At 39.9% G+C, this 20,218-nt stretch overlaps 2 protein-coding genes across 12 annotated transcripts in view; one reads left to right on the top strand and one right to left on the bottom strand.

Moving 5' to 3' along the window:
* LOC120418014 (protein sickie) overlaps nt 1-20,218 on the bottom strand; it is a 295,005-nt gene that overhangs the window by 115,990 nt on the left and 158,797 nt on the right. For 9 of the 11 annotated variants that reach the window (XM_052708393.1, XM_039580280.2, XM_039580265.2 and 6 more), the window contains one exon: nt 6,827-6,963. In XM_052708393.1, the coding sequence (XP_052564353.1) occupies nt 6,827-6,963 (137 nt within the window). Of the gene's footprint in view, nt 1-6,826; nt 6,964-17,955; nt 18,300-20,218 lie in introns of all 11 variants that reach the window. The other 2 variants (XM_052708394.1, XM_052708395.1) reach the window with 2 other exon arrangements.
* On the top strand, nt 193-6,721 carry LOC128093022 (uncharacterized). Its single transcript, XM_052708398.1, has 2 exons — nt 193-1,047; nt 1,111-6,721. Exon 2 carries the CDS (start codon nt 1,123-1,125, stop codon nt 4,372-4,374), a length of 3,252 nt encoding a protein of 1,083 aa, XP_052564358.1. The 5' UTR covers nt 193-1,047; nt 1,111-1,122; the 3' UTR covers nt 4,375-6,721.

The raw sequence follows: 20,218 nt of genomic DNA, 5'->3' as shown, positions 1-20,218 counted from the left end.
GGAGGCAATACTTTACTTTTTTAACGTTTAAAACAATGTTTACAAAATGGAAACGCTGTCCACTTTTCAAATAAAGCCTTAAACATATTCAAAGCAATATTTTTATAGTTTGTGTGATATGTCGAATAAAGAAAATGGACTATTTTTTTCTAGATTGTAGATTTTGTTCTAGATTGCAGTCCTAAGCAAAACTTACAACTTTCAAAAAGACATAGCATTAGCATAGCATTAGCATAGCATTAGCATAGCATTAGCATAGCATTAGCATAGCATTAGCATAGCATTAGCATAGCATTAGCATAGCATTAGCATAGCATTAGCATAGCATTAGCATAGCATTAGCATAGCATTAGCATAGCATTAGCATAGCATTAGCATAGCATTAGCATAGCATTAGCATAGCATTAGCATAGCATTAGCATAGCATTAGCATAGCATTAGCATAGCATTAGCATAGCATTAGCATAGCATTAGCATAGCATTAGCATAGCATTAGCATAGCATTAGCATAGCATTAGCATAGCATTAGCATAGCATTAGCATAGCATTAGCATAGCATTAGCATAGCATTAGCATAGCATTAGCATAGCATTAGCATAGCATTTGTGAATAAAATTTCTCAAAAGTTTATTTATTAAAAATACAAACTATTTCACATTTTTACAAGAGTTTACATCCGTTGATTTCCACGTGGTTTATGGATGGCCCCTTAAAAATTTCAAATCGGATTGCTAACATCCAACTATCATCACTAAAATTGTACCTTGTTATCGAAAATAACAAAAAACGATTCAGGATTTACTCAGTAAATGCTCAAATACCCTAGACCTTATCATTTTATCAGCGTCCACTAACACCGATTATGCTATAACGTAAGCGCGTTGCGCTGATTAGAAGAGTGACAACGCATAGGGGTGGTTTAGTCCAAATCGACTTGGCCGGTGGGGAGGACGTCGATTTGTAGTTCGATGGGAAATTGTCAGCAATTTAACAATAAATCGAATGGCACTACAATAAATCATTAGCATTTCAAGGTTAATAAACAGAGTAAGTATCATAATTTGACCATGATCTTTTCTCAAACAATATTTGTGTTAATAATTCTTTCAGCCAAACCTAATCATGGACCAATCCCACCCCACAATCAACCCCGATCGCGACGAGTTCGAGTTCGCCGGAACGGGCAGCGATGGCATGCGGTACCAACGGCTGCTCGCGATAAGCCTGGCCCTGCGGGCGACCCTCCAGGGCCGTCCCTTCAAGCTGGCGTACGAGTGGACGGCCGCGGGCAAGTTCGACGACGTGATTTTCTACCTCCAGGAGAGCGACACGTGGTGGCTCATCCAGGCCAAGCACACGCAAAACGTGGACGCAGTGAGTGAGGAAATGCTGCTGAGGGACGATAAGAGTGACTTTTCGCTGGGGAAGTATTTGGAGTCGTTTTGTGGGGTTCGAGAGGGGGCGGTGTTGGCGGGGCGGAGGACCAAGTTTTTCATCTTGACCAATAGATGGGTTGATCGAGGTTTGGTTGGGAAGTGTGAGGAAGTGCAGCTTGACGGGTTGCTTAATTTCGGTTGCAATTGTAAGCACTACAAGTATAAGGCAGATTTAAAGACAATGGAAACAATGGCTAAGAAAAGTGGTGGCAAATTTAAGGAGATTTGCAGTGCAATTGTGGAGCTTTTCGAGAAAGGTACGATGAAGAAAATCATTCTTGAGTATAAAACACCATTGAGAAATATTTTAAAGATTGATATGGAAGGCAAAGTTAGACTAGTTGATGAATTAGATAAGAATTTGGTTGATAGCAGAACTTATAAATTATTCGAGATTCTAAAGGAATCCTTCAAAAATCAAGGTTTGACTGCAATTGAGAAAAAGAAAATGTCGATCGAAAAGGACAACTTTTGGTTAGGTGAATCTCGCCTTAAGCAACTACCACCCTGCATCGATCAAGCAATAGTTGAGGATTTCTTTGAAAATACGATTCTATCTGTGTCACAACCAAAAGATGACGAATTGAGTAACATCATAAATCGGGAAATGCAAATTTGGATGCGCGAAAGAATACCACCGGAACATTTCGCCAGGCTAACTTCTGTTCAATTGGAGCTCCCTTTGATTAAGTCGGAAGCCATGTTTCAAGATTGGGAGCAAAATAAAACTGAAACCGAAGACAACTCAACCAAACGAAACAAAAGGAAGAAGTTTCTAACTCTGGAAGCTTCCAAAAATTGGATAGAAATCGTCGAACGAGAATTAAATGAGTCGATCAAGCAAAAACCAAAACAATCCTGTCTCAGTTTAGAAGACATGGAAAAATACTACATCAATCGAAGAATTTCCTACTCTCCCTCAGAAAAAGACAACAAATCAAGCCAAATCGAGTTCACCAACCTGGTCGACAACACCTTCATCGACCAACTTTACACCACTTTCAAAGGCCAAAAGTGTTTCATTCTGGTGGCCGAACCCGGCATGGGGAAAAGCACCCTCTGGCAGCATTTGGCATTTGCTGCGCAGAAAAAGTACCCGGAAAAGAGTGTTTTCCTGCTCTATTTGAATAATATTCGCGAGAAAATTGAATCCGTTGGCAGTCTTGAGGATGTTTTGCACATTTTTGAAAATCATCTTTCGTCAAAAAATAGTGAAAATTTCAAAAATAAAGACAGTGAGATTATTCTGTTTTTGGATGCATTTGACGAATTAGATACTGAAAATTTGGAGTTGCTACCGAAAGCAATCGATATTTTGCTTAAAAAGGAAAATTTAAAGCTACTCATCAGTAGCAGACAACGCATGAAAGACACACTAGAAAGAAGATTAAAAGTTGGGGCAATGTCGGTGGAACCGTTGAGCTACGAAGATCAGAAGGCATTTCTCAAAAAGTATTGGGACGTTGAGGAAGCATTTTCCGAGAAAGTTGATCAATTCATTGTACTATTTCTGAAAACTTTTCATGATGGCTTACTTGGATCACAGTTTGAATTTCTTGGAACGCCACTTTTGCTGAGAATGTTGGCGAACATTCATTCCAACTTGATTGAACAGTTGAAATTTGACGAATTTAGCTTCACAAACGTTTTCGACAAACAATCGACTGTCATTGATGTTTACGAAAAGTTTGTCACGAAAAGCTTACGCATGACTTACAATAAAATAAACAATATACCAACTGAAACGGAAATCCCTAGAAGGTGCAAACCACTTTTGGATTATTGGGAAAACGAGCATCAACAAATTGCTGTTAAGGCACTATTTCCGGAAAATCTGCTCCCTTCAATTTGCGGTGCAAATTTCGAACAAGAAATTGAAAGAATTCGCCTAGAAATCGTAAACAATGAAGAGGAATCACTACTGATTGAAATTTTCGAAAGGTATCCGAGATTTACCCACTTGTCGTACAGTGAATTTTTGGCGGCTAAATTTCTCTACAAATTTATTGCCAATCACGAATATCAATCGATCAAACGAGAAATTGCAAACTTTTTGAAAAAGCACTCAAGCAATGTTGTGAAAATTTTCCTAGTTGAAATGATTGAATCGGAAATGAGCGAACCACATTTGGAGTTTATTTCCACAATCGGCGATCAAGCTGCGTTTTGGGCCATCGAGGCAAATTGTTTAAATTTAGTGAAATATCTGCAGAAATTTTACGACTATGACAAAATTTGCTACAATTTTCTGCAATATCCGATGCTTCACATTGCGGTGCAATGTAATGCAATAAAAATACTAGAATATTTGCTCGAATGCAAACTCAACCTGGAAGTAATGAATTGGAACCGCGAAACTGCACTGCTTTTGGCATACCAAAACTTGAAAATCCTCAAATTGCTGGTTGCCCACGGAGCAAATCTACACGAGGGGCACGAGTTGGAGGTGCAAAGAAAGAAAAGTTATTTTGATAGAATTCTTGACGACGCAAACGAATCCTATTCCGATCAAAGCTTTGACAACATAATTTTACACCGAGCAATTCAACACGGTTCCAACGAGACCATCCTGTATCTTATCGATCAAAACGTCAACATTCACCACCCGGATGTGGATGGGCTGACTCCGGTTCATCAAGCAGCAGTGAAAAACAGGTTGGATATTTTGAAAATTCTAGTTTCCAAAGGAGCACGCCTGAAAGTGTCAACCAGGTTGAAAAATACAACCCTGCATTTGGCTGCGGAGAGCGGCTCCAAGGAGGTTGTTAAATATCTTTTGAGGCGAAACTTTGACATGACCAGTAAAAATATTTACGGAAAAACGGCGCTTGATTTGGCGAAAAAGGCAAGTAAGAAGGAAATTGTGAAAATTTTAACTTCAAACAAGAAATCTGGAGATGAAACCCTGAATAGCACATTTGATAAGTTGAAAATATAAGAAATCACAAAACAATCAGATGATGAATACTTAAAAAGTTCAAAACAGTAGTTAAAAAAACATGTTTTTTTTCTGGGTAGTAAGTATTTAATAATTATTGATCGCTTTAACTTTTTTTTTTGTGCTTTTTTGTACTGAGAAATTTTGTCAAAAAAAGTTCATGTTACTTCAAGATTTTAAATTTCACCCCTTTTTGATTTGAACAAAACTTTGTCAAAAAAGGCAATTTTGTATAAGTTGTTGTTTTTTTCCTACAAGGCTTCAAAAAATTTTGTCGGGTACATGGGTCATTCCAAAACTGGAATGTGAATATTCGAAAATCTGTAATTAGAGTAGAGATTGAATTTTTTAAATGTCGAGATTTTTAAAGTTTTTTTTTATATCTTTTGCGCTGAAATCTGGTAACGGAGATACGAGCTTTCGAAAAAAAAGTTGGTATTATCTAACAAAAATCAAAACCTTCTTTTTTTGCAAAATAATTTTTTCCGTCGAAAATGATTTTTAACATTTACCACATTTATTTGATTAACGGCACCCATTTTCAAGTTAAAGACATATGATTTTAAACCTTAAAATGGCTTTCGAAATGTTGGGTGGAATTTTTTTCAACAACATTTGAATGAAAAATGTGTTTAAGAATGAATTATACACCTATGCATCCAGTTATTTTGCATTCATTAGTTTCCAAAATACCTAAGTATTGACGATTTTTTTTTAAACAAAAGTTTTTGCGGTGCTGTACATTGGAATTTCACAAAAAAACAAAATATTTTCAATCCAGCCCAAACATGCTAAATATGATTATCAATGCATAAAAATAGTTTAAAATTGTTTTCAGTTGATTTGACTTCTATTTCCATAAAAAAAGTTGTTTGATATTTTTTATGTCCCCTTTGTTATTGGACCAATTTCGAATGGGAGCGACATCGACTTCGAAAAATATTTGCAGTGGCCTAAATAGTGAAAAAAAAAATATTTTTTCCATTATAGTTTCAATCATAAACCAACTAAAATAACCTTTTTTTAAACTACAATTTTTGAAAAATTACATTTTTTATATGTTTTAGGTGACAAAACATTGCCATCTTTTGAGCTATGGCACAAGATAGTCAAAATTCATTTGACAGATTTGCGAAATCTAAAAAAAATCATCGGTTCAAAACAAATTAATTCATATTTTTTTTAAATGTCAAACCAAATCTGAAATCGAAAAGTGCTCAACATAAATTTCTATGTCATCAAACGTTTTCGAGTTATATCCACTTAGGTTTAAATTTTTGTTGATAATGCGGTTATGACCAAGCTTGACCATTTCTGAAAACATGTTTTTCGAAAAGATGAGAAAACTTAAAAAATATTAAAAATTAATAAGAGATAAAATTGCACAAGAAAAACGAGGATTTCTCTACATCACCAAAAAAGCAATGAGTCTCCCAGTTATTGAATTTTTTTTTATTTCAAATCCACCCCAACATTTGGCCTGGTCGAATCAAATGTTTGAGGCCCTTTCTATTTATTTATTTTATTTATTTGCGTTTAAGGGCCAAATAAATAAAATAAATAAATAGAAAGGGCCTTGAACATTTAAGGCCCTTTCAATTTTTGGAGATGATCAAGCTTAGTCATGGTTTCTAAAGTTAAAAAAGTCACTTGAAAATAGATTGCGATATCACAAAGAACTTTTCGATTGCAAATCATTTTAGACTTTATGCCAAAAAAAACTGTTTATCAAAAATTAAGAATTTTTGGAAAAATTGCCAACACTGCCACATTTTTTTTACAAATTTGTTCAACAGTTTAAAAAATGCCATATTTGTCATCTAAAACATATACTGGAATGCAACTTTAAAAAAAGATTATTTTACGCAATCCATTTTCTTGTGTGAAAAGTCGAACTTAAATAATGGCTTATTTTTTGGAGCATAACTATTTTTTCTGAAAAGTCTTATAAGCAATACCTACAATTTTGCCGAAGACACTAATTCGATCAGAAAATTCGTTCTAATGGTACACATTTTTTATATTTTTCTAACCTTTTTGTATGGACAACTGCCAAAATTCTATGAAAACGGATATGGAACAAAAAAAAAACAGACATTAAATATCCAAAAACGATTTCTCGTTCTTGAATAAATTATTACTTTTGTAAAAAAAATAGGCCGGTGTAGTCTACATTCAGGCTTTATCCTGAGCTTCTAAAAGATTACAATTTATTAATGTTTTAACATCACCGTTAAAAAAAATATGGTAATATTACATCTGGGAATGGGTACATCTTTAATGTCATGTGGAATTTTGCCACTTTTCAGATGTAATGTCACATATTCAGTCTAAATTGAGGTTAAATTACATCATAAAAGATCCATCCAAAATTACACAATTTTTTACTGCGATTATTTCATAAAATATTGACATTTGTTGCCTTTGTTCGAAACATGAAGACTCTACTCACCACTCTGCTGGTTGGGGGTCGGCGGCAGCGGCCGCACTTTGTCCGGCGGACACCTTCGGGTGACCATAACCGTCGCCGGCAGCGGAATGGCCGTGCCCCCGTTGACCCCCGGCTTGGCATACGGAACCGGCAGCTGTCTGTAAGTAAGCGAACGGAAGAAAGGATAGATATGGTTATTATAATGACATTAAAATAAAGTTAAAGTTTAGCTTGTATCAGTGTGATTGTGTTTGTTTGGGAGGGGGAGGTGAAACTTTCACCAAGTGCATCAATTTTAAAGTCAAAACAAGCTGAATAAATTCAATATCACGAAACGAATCTGCCTGCCTGGAAATTTATGGAAATGGACTTCCCCACCCTTCGAAAACCTTCCGAATCTCCATTAAGGTGACAGTTAAGCCGCCGTCCCCCAAACTATTTCGATATACACACACAATTTATCTAGCAAGATGAAGAAGAGCCCCGACTTTGAACGCCCAGAAGTCATGCTTTCGCTTCGTCTGTCGTTGAAAACTATGTTAATTTAAACACGAGCCCATTTCCCCCCTCAAAGCCCTTCATTACACGAGAGCCAGTGTTGAACACGATAAGGCGGGGAAGGGCGGGGAAAGGGGGCCGACTGGGTCATCACATTTACATAATCTTATTTGGAGAATGTTTAATTTCCCGGTAAGTTCGACCTCACTCGATAGGCAGCGTTGACAGAGCATAGTAGGCGCCGATGCACTTTTTGAACCGTTAGCCGCCAACTGCGCCGACCGATGTCGTATTGTGTCTTCAGAATAAAATTAAAATGCGATTCAAGTCGCGACCTCCGCGCCGCGAAGGTGCCGCGATTCCCGTGCACCATTTTTTTTGCGTGTCATGCATGCATTCATGTCTTCGGCGGGACCCAATTCCGATGGGAATTGGACGATTCTGTTGTGTGCTAATCGCGAAAGTGACCCAAATCCAGCCGAGCTGGAAAATCTCCGCGCAGCTATACCAAAGCTTTGACAGTAAATTACCCCTAAATGTGGGCAAATCCGCGATTAAATCACAATCCAATTGACGTTCCCTGAGGGCAGGGTTACCAGGTCAAAATTTGGAAAATCTGGCAAAGTATCGATCAAAAATCTGGAAAAATCTGGCAGACGAAAATCTAACAAATCTCAATGGTGAAGATGGGAGAGGATATAAATGAATTTCAAAGTATGTAGCACTCCGATGTTTTAACTGTTTTTAAAGCCTAAAAAAGTTAGAATATAATTATTATTCAAGAAATACATATTCTAATATTTTTAATTTTCAATAAAAATCTTTCATTTTGATCAAAAAGTTTTACAAAATGGGAATAAAGTGAAAAATGTGGCAAAATCTGTCAATATCTGGCACTGAGAAGGATAAATCTTATTCTAGCTGACACTTGAAAATTCTGGCATTCCCAGATTTATCTGGCAACCTGGCAACCCTGCCTGAGGGCGGTCGATTGTCGAACGTTCGTGGAAATTGCAGCGGAATTTTGTTCTGTTCATAGCGCGCTGGGAATCGGTGCAAACGCCAATATGCAGGTAAGTGCAGTTGAGAGTGCTGAAGAGTGATCTATTATCTATTCTACAATTTGTCAATTTGCCAATCTTTTAAATTTGGTGTCCCTTTTAATGTGTATTTCTGGATTCAATTTTCAAAAGGTCCTACTTGGATAGAAACCCCTTGACTTATTGGTTGTTTTGAAAATTTACTCAAGATTTGATGAAAACTTTGTGTCTATTTGGTACCAATTTGGTATTACTTTTTTTTTTAATTAGGTTTCAAAGTGATGTCAATTTGATGCCAGTTTGGAGTCTCAAATATGTCAGTTTAATCAGCCAGTCTTTTTTAACAAGTCTAGAGTGTTTTTTTGAGAATATCCTATCAAAAAATTATTTATTTTTACTTTGTGGGTGTTTTTGAATACACGGTTTCAAAAAAACACCCTAAAAGAAAAAAAACTTTTTTTTATTTATTTAAATAGTGAAATGTAAACTGTAAATACTGAAATAACAAGCCATACTTTCAACATTTGTATGAAAAAAGTGTTTTAAAATGCATTTTACACTAGTTCATTTGTTTTGCAATTATTAGTATTCAAAAAATGTAAGATTTTACGAAAACTAAAATTTTATCGAAAACAAACTTTTTGCGACAATAAACATCGAAAATTTTCAAAAATTCAAGAGATTTTGAAATCAATCCAAACATGCTTAAAATGATTCTAGACGCAAGGGAATGCATTTTAAATTGATTTCAGCTGACTGTACTTAAATTTCCATAGAAATTTTTCGGGCCAACTTTGAAGGGGGAAGACAAAAACTTGAAATAAAATTTGTACCAGCCTTAGAGGACTTTCATAAAGTACACAGTAAAAAATTGTGTAAATTTGGAAGGTGTCATTTTGAAAGGTTGAATATTACCTCTTTTATGATGTAATTTTACCTCGATTTAGATTAAACAAGTTACATTACACAAAAATTACAAAGTGGTAAAATTACACATTTTCAGAGGTAAAATTACACAATTTTTCCTTCCCAGATGTAATATAACCATGATTTTTTGTTGCTTTGGGTGGTATCAATTTAGGTTAAATTTGGTTTACATTTGATGTAAATTTGCTGTTAGTTTGGTGCCAATTTGATGTTTTTAGATTATTTGTCAATTTGGTTTAATTTAATAATATGATGTTGGTGTAAATTTATCTTAGATTTGATCAAGCTTCCCATGCGCCAGTGCCAACGCACACCGCGGGTTTCGTTTTCTAGCTTCGGCACGAGCCTGAACCCATTGTGTGTTGGTATTTTGGTTCATCGTACCAGCGCACCACGACAATCCCGGCTCGTCGCCTCGGTTGTGTGTCTGGCACTCACCCGAGGCATGAACCCAGCGTGCCGTGGTATTGAAACCGGTTTGTACCGCCAGCGCGTACCACGGCACGTACCTCGGCTCGTGCCGAGTGAAGCACCTTGGTTCATACGTTGGGTTCATGCCTCGGGTGAGTGCCAGACACACAACCGAGGCGACGAACCGAGAGTGTCGTGGTGCGCTGGTACGTTGAACCAAAATACCCTCGGCTCGAGAGAGTCGGGTACGGGTGTAAACCGAACAAAGCAGGCGCAAAGTAAAACCGAGGTACAAGTGAACCGCGTGTACCGCACGGTGCAGGGAAGCTTGGATTTGATGTTTAAAAATTTGAATTTAGTGTCAATATGGTGTATTTTTTTTATTAAATTGGTTTTTCTTTGCTGGCAGTTTGATTTCAAAATGATGTTTATTTAGTCTCAATTTGTTGTCGATCGAGGATCAATTAAGTGTTATATTTTTTTTCAAACTGGTGTCAATTCGGTTAAAATTTGGTACAAATTTGATTTTACTTTGTATCAAACTAGTATCAATTAATTGATAATTTGATGTAAATTTGGTGTGAATTTTAATGTTTTTTTTGTTAATTTACTGTCGATTTGATGCCAATTTGGTAACAATTTAATGCCAATTTGATAAAAATTTGATGCAAATTTAAGAATAAAGTGTCAGTTTGGTGTTGATTTTTAACCAATTTGGTTAACATCAAATTTGGTATTATTAACTTCTCAAATTGACATCAATATTTTGTGTATTTTTTTCAATTTGGATTAAATTGTATGTCAATTTACATGAAGTAAATTTTAATTTATTTGGAGTCATGTTAATCGTGATTTTGGCAATTATTTATTTTTAATTGGAAACCAATTTTAAAGGTATAAATTGATGTTTAAGTGAATTGGGTGTCAATTTGATTTTTGATTCCAAATTGGTGTCAATTTGAACTTATTTTTGGGTCAATTTTCTATCAAATTAACTTAATGTCATGTTCTTCTAATTTTTTTTATTTCCTACGTGTCAAATCGGTGTCGATGAGGTGCCAATCTAGTGTTTATATTTTATCGATTTGGTGTCATTTTGGCGTCAATTTGTTCTCAATTAGACATGAATGTTATATCAATTTGGTAAACTCTAAATTTGGTGTTAATTTGGTAACCATGTAATTTTGTCAATTCTTTTATTTAGTGTAAATTTTGAGTCAGGTTGGTGTCGTTTTGATTTGGTTTTTACTGAGTGTTAACTGAGTGTCAATTTGATGTCAATGTGATGTAAATTGATCCAAATATTGTGTACATTGTTTTAATTTAGTGTCAATTTGATCTCAATTTGATAATGTCATGACAATTGGAGTCAAATTGATACTAATATGGTGTCAATATGATAATTTCAAGTATGTTTGGTGTCAATTGGATAATTTCAAAACACAAAAAAAATCAAGGTTAATCAAGTTGACACCAAATTTGGTGTTTATCAAATTCACACAATATTGAGCTCAAATTGACACCAAATTTACATTGGATTGCAATTTACATTGGATTGGATTACATTGGCAATTGGATAATTTAAATTAGGTGTCGATGCGGCGTCAATTTATTGTACATTTGTCATCGATTTGGAGTCAATTTGGTAATGCCAATCTAGTGTCAATTTGATGCCATTTGATGCCAGTTTGATTATTTGATGCCAATTTGGTTTTGAGTTGGTGTCAATTAAGGGTTAATTTTTAATCAATTTGGTGTCATTCCGATGTCACTATGATGTAAATTTGGTGTCAATTTGAGCTCAATATGGTGTAAAAGTTGAACCAATTTGGTAAACACCAAATTTGGAGTCAACCTGATGCCGATTTGGTATCAATTTGATAATTTGAGATAAATTTGATTTTTTTTGTCAAATTGATATTTTGATGCCAATTTGAATTCGATTAGGATTCATATAGGAATAAATTTAATTTCATTTTATATTGATTTGGGGTCAATTAGGTTTGAATTAGGTGTGAATGTGGTATTAATTTGGCAAACATCAAATTTGGTGTAAATTTAGTGTTGGAGTCAAAATTTTATTGTTAAATTGATGTCATTTTGGTGTCAACTTGGCGTCAATCAATGTTAATTTGATTATAATTAAGTGTCAATTTGGTGTCGATTTGAAGTCTGATGTCAATCCAAATCAATTTGAACTTCTGTCAATTTGCAATTTTCAAATTTTGGTAAAAGTACACATTTCAAAAGCACCAACCATCCAACCACTGACAAGGGGCGTGTTGCATTTTGCATCGCTCGCGACGACCTGGGCCGAGAGTCGACTATGAATTATTAATGCCGAGTAAAAATTTTAGACTCCAAGTCAGAGGAGCCTCTCTGCATCTGGCCGTACAGAGAAGGAAAGCCTTTTTCGCGGGTATCATATAGATTGCAAAAAGGGTTGAAAGAGGTATGAGGGGGGGCTTTTAAATGCACCATCACGTTATTGCAGTGCAATTGCTGCAGCGAGTACAAACAAAAAGCACCAACCCAGCGCTCGATGCAATTTGAGGACAAAAGAGAGGTTGAGCTTTTAGCGCAAAAGGTAATCTTGCCCTGGGGATTAATTGTTGGCACGGGGTTGGACCTGTTTGAACTGTACAGGAGGTCGAACGGGGACAAAGACTGCGTTTTTTTTTCAGAAATATTGATGAATCACGCGCAGCTTCTTGAATCATTTTCCCAATAATTCACGCTATCGCAATCATTTCGCAAATGTGCGCACAGTCTGGTTTTGCTCCGGCGCCAAATCGATCACTGTCCGAAAGGCCCTCGCTTCCCTAATCGTAGAAATGCCAGCTGACCACAGCTCGACCACAGAGAGAGGCGAACCGAAACCAGATGCAAAACCTTTCAAAATCCAGCCAGCTTAATCAATTTGATCCCCCAGCTGAGCGGGATTCAATTCCGCGAATTAATCTAAAAGCTACCGCGGGATCTGGTCTTGGCTATTGAATGAAGGAAAGTGAAAAATTGATTTGCTCGTGCCCATATTTCTTATCGTGAGAGCATAGGTTTTGCATATGCATCGCATCCAGAAATTGGCGTGAGACTGCGATCGATCGCGCGATACGATTAATCGCGAACCATCGCGCTTCACTGGCGAAGAAATCGATCCGTTTTCGCTCGTTAATTCCCCTTTCTGCTAATAGAATTAATTTAACGTGTCCAGTTAAACGAAACGCCACGCTCGCAGCATCCAACACGGGGGAAGGTGATTTGCATAAACCCGTCGAACGTGCAGAGTTTGTTTAGGTCCCAAAGTGGTGTGAATTAGTGGTGTCTAACGTTATGGTGGCAATGGGAATTGTTTTCGGAAATTTTGCGTTTCCCGATCACGGACGTCAACTTTGAGGTACCTACGTGAGAGTTATTATAGGTTGATGTGAAAAGTGAAAGATGAACCGTGATGATCTCAATTACGGACTTCAACATCAAGGTACCATAAGAAGGTAAGTGCTGAAGTTGCTGTGAAACATGATGGGGTAAGTACTTAAGTTCCAGTAAAACGAGATTTACTCAGGTAAGTGTTTTAGTGAAAGTGTTAATAGTGCTGTCAATTCTGTCATACTGTCAATCAATGTCCGTCCTCACCTCAATACCCATGGGGTGTTGTCACGGCTCATTGACCTTTTTCTACAGACTTATCAAATTGGCACACGCTTGCAAAAAAAGCGTTTCCCGATCACGGACTTCAAAATCAAGCTACCTTAGTATGCTGATGTCAAAAAATCAAACCATCCACATTAACGACCCCCGGGTCTTTTGTGGTCTCTATTGCAAGTTTCTGCTCGAACCTAGGAATCCGAAGGCTTGAATGGGGAGAGCACCCAAACCTCTTTTTACTCCAAGGAACCTTCCACCCCAGTGTTTGAACTGACGACCTTTGGATTGCGAGTCCAACCGCCGCCAGCGATTCCACCGGAGTAGGCTTGGTTTGGTGTGTTGTTTATACATATGGCCTGGAGACGACTCCTACACCTGGAATGACTTAACGGCCTAACAACCAAGGCCGGGACCGACAGTTTACTTCCTCATCCGATGGAAGGTTGCAGCAGATGGGAATCGAACCCAGTATCATCCGCTTACAAAGCGGACAGCGTAACCATTCGGTCGCGCACTGCCATGCTGATGCTGATGCTGATGTAAACATTGTCAATCAAGGCAAGTCCATAAGTAGCTGTGAAACGAGAATTACTCAGGTAAGTGTTTAAGTGAAATTTTTAAAAAGTGCTGTCATTCTGTCAAAACCCACAATGTCCGTCTTCACCCCAAACTCCCCGATGCGGTGGTGCTCGTCACGGCTCATTGACCTTCTTTGCTCTGCAAGCTGGTTGGCCACTCTAGCTCAAGACTTGCTCTCTCACGTTTGGTCTCGTGCCTTCCAATTTTGCACTCCCAGGTCAAGTGACGGAGAGTACCTTCGCGCAGAGATGCACTTTGCAAACACACACACGCTGTCAGAGACCGTCTGTCATAGAGGATTTTTTTTTTTTTTGCGAGGGACGTGTTAACTGCTGGAACGTGATTTGGATTTTTTAAAGAGTTATCTTGCAGGTTGGCGTCTCAGGAGTTGTCCATTTGGTCGCAGCAACCATGTTTGAAATTATAATTAGGAGGATCAGTCAGGTTCGGCACCCCCTCAGGCTACTTGGATGGTGATTCACAGTATTGAAAGCGTGCGGCGTGGGATTGAGCAACCAGTTTGGCGCCAAAAAGGAACAAAATTCGCCAAGTGACAGCCCGGTTCTGGCTCGTTTCGGATCGTGTTTGCTGATTCAGCTGGAAGCAATTTCGCACTCGGTCAGGATGACACTAATGAGGAGGATCGCGAGACGATGCGACGAAGTTGCGTGAGCAAACAACTCATGCTACTGGAATTAGGTGCCGTCAGCTGTTATTAGCGCTGAGCGGGGATGGTTTCAGCAAGTGCATAACATGCAATGTCGTGGGATTGGTGCAGATTTGGGTTCGAAGAAAACCTGCCAGTATTAATCAAGGTTAAGTTGGTTACGAGAAACAGTGTTCAAGTCAGTTTGAATGAGAGATGAAATCGATCAAGTGACTCACTTCTCTATTACAGACGTCAACATCAAGTCCCTGAGCAGAAATGTGGCTGGAATTCGAACAAGGTAAGTACAAAAGTTGCTGTTGAATGTCGTTAAAGTGAAGGTATAAGTGTCAAAAGTGCTGTCAACTGTCAATCTGTCAAGTGATGAATTTTGTGAATCTGTCAAATTTTCATATTTCAATTAACTAAAATCAATACAGCTGCATTGCTTTTTTTCTCCACTTCCTGTAACCCATTCCAAAACAAAGTGACACAGCTCATCAGAGAGCTGTCATCAGTTTGTTTATAATCCCTCCATCCAAAAATTCCCATGATCTAAACATGACACGCGATTGTAGTTGGGACAATACCCAGAACCTAAACAAACCCAGCTTCTAAAAGGTCGTTCCAGGAATTTCCGATCCCACATTCTAAATGTTTACAAATCCCCCGAAAAAAAAAGAACAAATGCAGTTCGACTTCCGACGGTTCATCGACCTGCGGAGGTCGCATCGAACTCACTTAGTCATGGCCTGCTTGGATAGCGCGCTCGCGAAACCAGTAAATGCATTTTAGTCATTATATCGCGGCACGGCCTGCTATTAGACGGGCCAGACGTGGCCGCAGGCCACATTCTGGGATGACCTACATCAAAATTTTCAAAACCATTAATTTTGCGGTCCCGTCTGAGATCGAAAGTGAGGAGGTCGAAATTTTTAGGGAGCTTCTTTCTATTGCGACCTGTGGAAACGTTTTTGGGGAAGTTTTTTTTTTTTGACAAATCGCGTCCAGATGTCGCCCGCGCGCACGTTAAGAAGAAGAGATTGGGGAACGTGTTTGTGTCAATTTGTCAAAAGTTTTTTTTTTCGCGCGCTCTCAAGCTGTTGTCGTGTGAAACATATGTTTCGCTGATGAAGTCGTTAAAAGTCGTAAATTTTGACAAAATTGGATTAGCCGTAAATCTTCCCGGGACGACTTTTTAAAGTAAATATTTGGTGGAAACTTTAACTTTAATCAAAAAGTCGGCCAATTAAAGCTCGCGCTTTGCATTGAATAGAATTACACGTCTGTCCCATTTCCTGGCGCAAACACAAAGCCCTGGATTGAGTCATAAACCCAAACACACAGCCCATCCCGCGCGCGAGCGCGCGTCAAAATCCAACGCACTGAATTGTAGCATGTCTTGCCGTCATCCTTCTTCCACCGAAACAGCCCCGTGACAGGTACGCCGTTCTTCATTTCACAAAGGGCTTACGGGCGGTAAGTCAGCATTAAACGAGCAGCCAAGAAAAGCCCACGGCGGAGTTTAGTTTCTCATTTTCTCGTTGCCACAGCAGGCTAGTCGTCACACACATCTCAGAAGGCCATGAAGCGAGTCGAAATGCACATCTCATGCAGCAGCCGACGACGACGACTCCTTTTACCTTCGTGGACCAGACTGTTTTGCGTAGGAGGCCGTCCCATCCCCGGTGCCAACCCAGGCCTACTGCGACCTCTCACTGGCAGTACGTGTAACAAGTTTTTAATGAGCGATTCCCGTTAGCGCAGTTGAAATCCAAGTCACCCGAAAACAACAACAACAACAACAACAAAAGCGCAACCGTTAGTTCCATGGCTTGCTCTGATTCATTCACGAAGAGAGGGGGGCGGCCACTGAACTTTGCTGGAATTGGTGCAATTAAAGTGACACCAGCTTATCGCTAACGCTAGTTCGATGAGATGGCCCCGGAATCGGAATTGGACATTTTATGGCGACTTTTATGGCCGAGTCCCGCTGCAAGGTGGCCACCCCGGGCCGGCTACCGTGTGCGCGTTTATGGCTGCTTGATGGCGTGGTAGCTCATAATTGGCGTCGTGATGGGTTCTTAGTTATAACAGTTCTGGTAACAAAGTATCAGAGTTGGTGCCAGGGATGGCGTTCTCGATTACGGACGTCAACATTGAGGTACGAAAAGAAATTAGGTTTGTGTTTTCAATTACGGACGTCAACATCGAGGTACCAAACGAATGTATAACAAAAATTGGTGAAAAAAATATTTGGACTTCTCAATCACGGACGTCAACATCGAGGTACCTAAGTGTGATAAGGACAAAAAAGTTGGTGAAAAATATTTGGACTTCCCAATCACGGACGTCAACATTGAGGTACCTAAGGGGGTAAGTACAAAAAGTCGATGTGAGGTAAGTACAAATGTTGCTGTGAATGGAGTGTAATCAGGTAAGTACAAAAGTAGCTGTGTCGGAGTGTAATCAGGTGAGTACAAACAAAAAGTGCTGTCAACTGTCAACCCTGTCAACCAAATCAGTGACCACTGGCTTGGACCCTGTCAGCAAATCGCCGTGCGGTGGTGCGGAAGCCCCTGCGAGAACGGCAACAGCTGGCCAATGATGTAAGCTGCTGCCGAAACTCGCTACCGACTTCCGCTCGACGACGACGACGTGATGCTTTTACGGATTCAGCCGGTCATTGATTTCGTGAGTGCTCCCCACTTTGGCATTGTTGTGCTAATCCCCGGGGCCTCGAGTAATCGGTCCCACAACCGATAAATCTCTTCCCGGTTGGGGCGCACCCACGCTCAATGCAACGAGAGGCATTCCTTTCGGATGTGGCAATGCAACTGTGGCACTCCTTCGCGCGTGGAAGAAATCGCCGACAAGATAAAACAAACCAAAAGACCATCAATCTTGCGGGCAAAAGAGGTGTGCGTGGATCGTATTTTGAGGGAAATTACAACAGATTAATAGTCGATAATGTCGCGTCGCGACGCGACACTGCCGAGTTCTTCACGCGGAGAGTGTCCGGATCGCATTTCAGCTAATGGCGCTCAACTCGACGAAGCGTAAACACACAGCACCGCAATGACAAGTGTGAAAACATTAGTTCGGCTTGGTTGGCCATCTTCGACGGAGCAGGGCATTGACGGGTGAAGAGACCCTCCGAATTGGAACTGCTCTCGCTTCGAGTGTTTTGATTTTATAACGAGGGGAGAAACTCGGATTTCAAAAGCGAGTTATTACGGTTGTTTGGAGAAAACAGATTAATAAAAACATGCAGCGAGATCTTTTTTGCATAAGAGTAACGAGACTTGCAAACAAGAAACTGGAGACCCAGCTTCCTGATCAATCGATTTGGTGTGATTTGTAAGACCCTTGCAGCTCGATATCGAGTTTCGTTACGTTACCTTCTCACATCGGGCGAGTTGGGCAAACTGCGACACTTTCTTCCTTTGTCGCTGCGCGACGAAGATGACGAATTTCCCATCCTCGTAGCTCACAGCTGCTTCACGTACGGACTCCCACCACAATCGTCGAGGACTCCATTCTTCTTCTTTTTCTGACACAAACTCTGACGACAATTTCGTCAACCACAGATGTTGCACTTCACAAACACTCGCTTTCTTCTCCGGTTATAATGAAACTTTTCTTCCCAGTTTTCCACGATTCAGCAACTTTCACTTACATTTCAATTGCAGCATGCCGTGCCATCAGAGCGGCGCTTTGTGCTGCGTCACAAGCACCTAGATCTCTTGAAAAAAGAAAACGTTTCCTCTTTATTTTGATTCTCCTCATTCACGTTTTGTCGAGTTATCCTTGGAAAATTGTCACGCTCGCTCATCCTCGCAAGTTGTTCTTCAGGACTTCACCGCATACGAGTCGCAAAGTAGGCCACGTCCCGCATTTCTCAAATCGAAACATTTTGACAGCTAGTCAATTAAGCGCATCGCGCAGTAGGCGGCGGCCATCCCCAAACAAGCGGTCCACTTCAAACTTGATCGATTTATCAAAACAAGCAACTTCCGCGCGAAGCGCGATCAAAGCAACCCCGGCAAAATAGAGCTGCCCGATTTGACAAATGAGAAAGTCGTGCGTTTGACAAATCAAGTTTGACGTTTGCGCGAAGGTCACACTGTTGAGGGGGGCAGGACGACCGGTGTGCCATATTTGGGCGAATTGCATAAGTGGAGTTGGTTGGAATTGGTCGTGACGAGCGCTTGGAGGAAGTTAATCGGCTTTTAGTCTTTGTTGATTAAATGGCCAATTACTGGTGGTGATTTAGCGGCGCGATTGTGTGCCGGCCTGACTGAGATCGATGGATCCAATTTGCTGGGCGGAAAGGGGTCGAGTGGGAGTTGCTTGGAAAAAAGGAAAGCGAAGTGAAGATTTTGACTTCAAGTACGGACTTCAAGATTGAAGTAGCGATTAAGGTAGGTGCGAGATGATGCGGTGAATCTGGAGCTGAAGGGGTAAGTACTAAGTGGTTGGTGATGGAGTGAGTGAAACCAGTGCTGTCAATTCTGTCAATTCTGTCAAGATACTGTCAATTCTGTCACCTTCCAAGATATCGTTAAGGCGATCTTCCTGGAATCTGTGAACCTTTAGGGGCACATTCGCAGGATTTACAACCGCACATTACCGTTACCGTGAAATCTTCAACTCCCTTGACGGTAATGATTGCAGCAAACCCGTTACTAATTACCAACCCAAGCAAGCAAATCTCCAATCAACCAGTTCAAATAAAAGCATTCCATCCATTACCCCTTTCCCAGCCGTATAGGTGGGGATGCCCTAGGGCTTGACACGTGGTTTGTACACGAGATTATGGACTCTTCCGCCGTAAGAGTGTCCCAAATGGGTCGGGTCTCCCCTCCGGATTTCGGGATTGCATTTCCCTGTTTCACAGGAGATAGGCTATCGGATAACCGCAGAGCCATATTTCCGGGGTTATAAATTTGACACGCATTCCCCTTGCACCCGGGCTCTTATCAGAGCCGTTTTTCCCCCTCTGCAGGAAGGCCTTGTGTACGCAGCTGGGAGCTTCGGTTGACAATTTCGTGTTTCATGTACCTTTATGGGTATCCTAGAAAAAGGGGGACGAACGCCTTAAATGGAATGATAAAGGCAAATTTCATGAAGAGATTTCTTGCCTAGGGACCGGAATAAATGGTGGGCGTTGACGCGAATTTCCGGTGCCAAATTGTTTGATTTCGGGCCGGAATGAACAAGAAATGAAGTGCTTTTGGTAGTTAGGGAAAAAATCGATACTTTTCGCCTGTTAAGGTGCAATTCGCTCCATCGCAACATAAAAAATCGATCTTGTTGGCGTTCGCCCCTATTCAATTTCTCTAAAAAACCCATCATGTTTATTATAATTTATGCGAAACACGAGCACAAAACTGCCCCGCAGGGGAGTACGATGGCATCTCCACTTTTTCGATAATTTATGAGAAAAATTTTTGCACCCCCTCCATCTTTGCTCCAAGCGAAAAGGTTCAAAGTTCTCTGCAAACGAAAACAAATGCACCTGGGCTGCGTTTAGTAGCTCCCCCGAAGGGGGAGGAGGGTTGGAGTCCAGACTGTGTAAATACTCCTCACAGGCTACTGAGGTTCATTTTGTTAATGCTCCCGCCGTAAACTTGGTCTGTTGATCTTTCCGGCAGATGAGTC

This window comes from Culex pipiens, chromosome 2 (genome assembly GCF_016801865.2).
Source record: "Culex pipiens pallens isolate TS chromosome 2, TS_CPP_V2, whole genome shotgun sequence".
NCBI lineage: Eukaryota > Metazoa > Arthropoda > Insecta > Diptera > Culicidae > Culex > Culex pipiens.
This window is presented reverse-complemented; position numbering and strand designations above follow the sequence as displayed.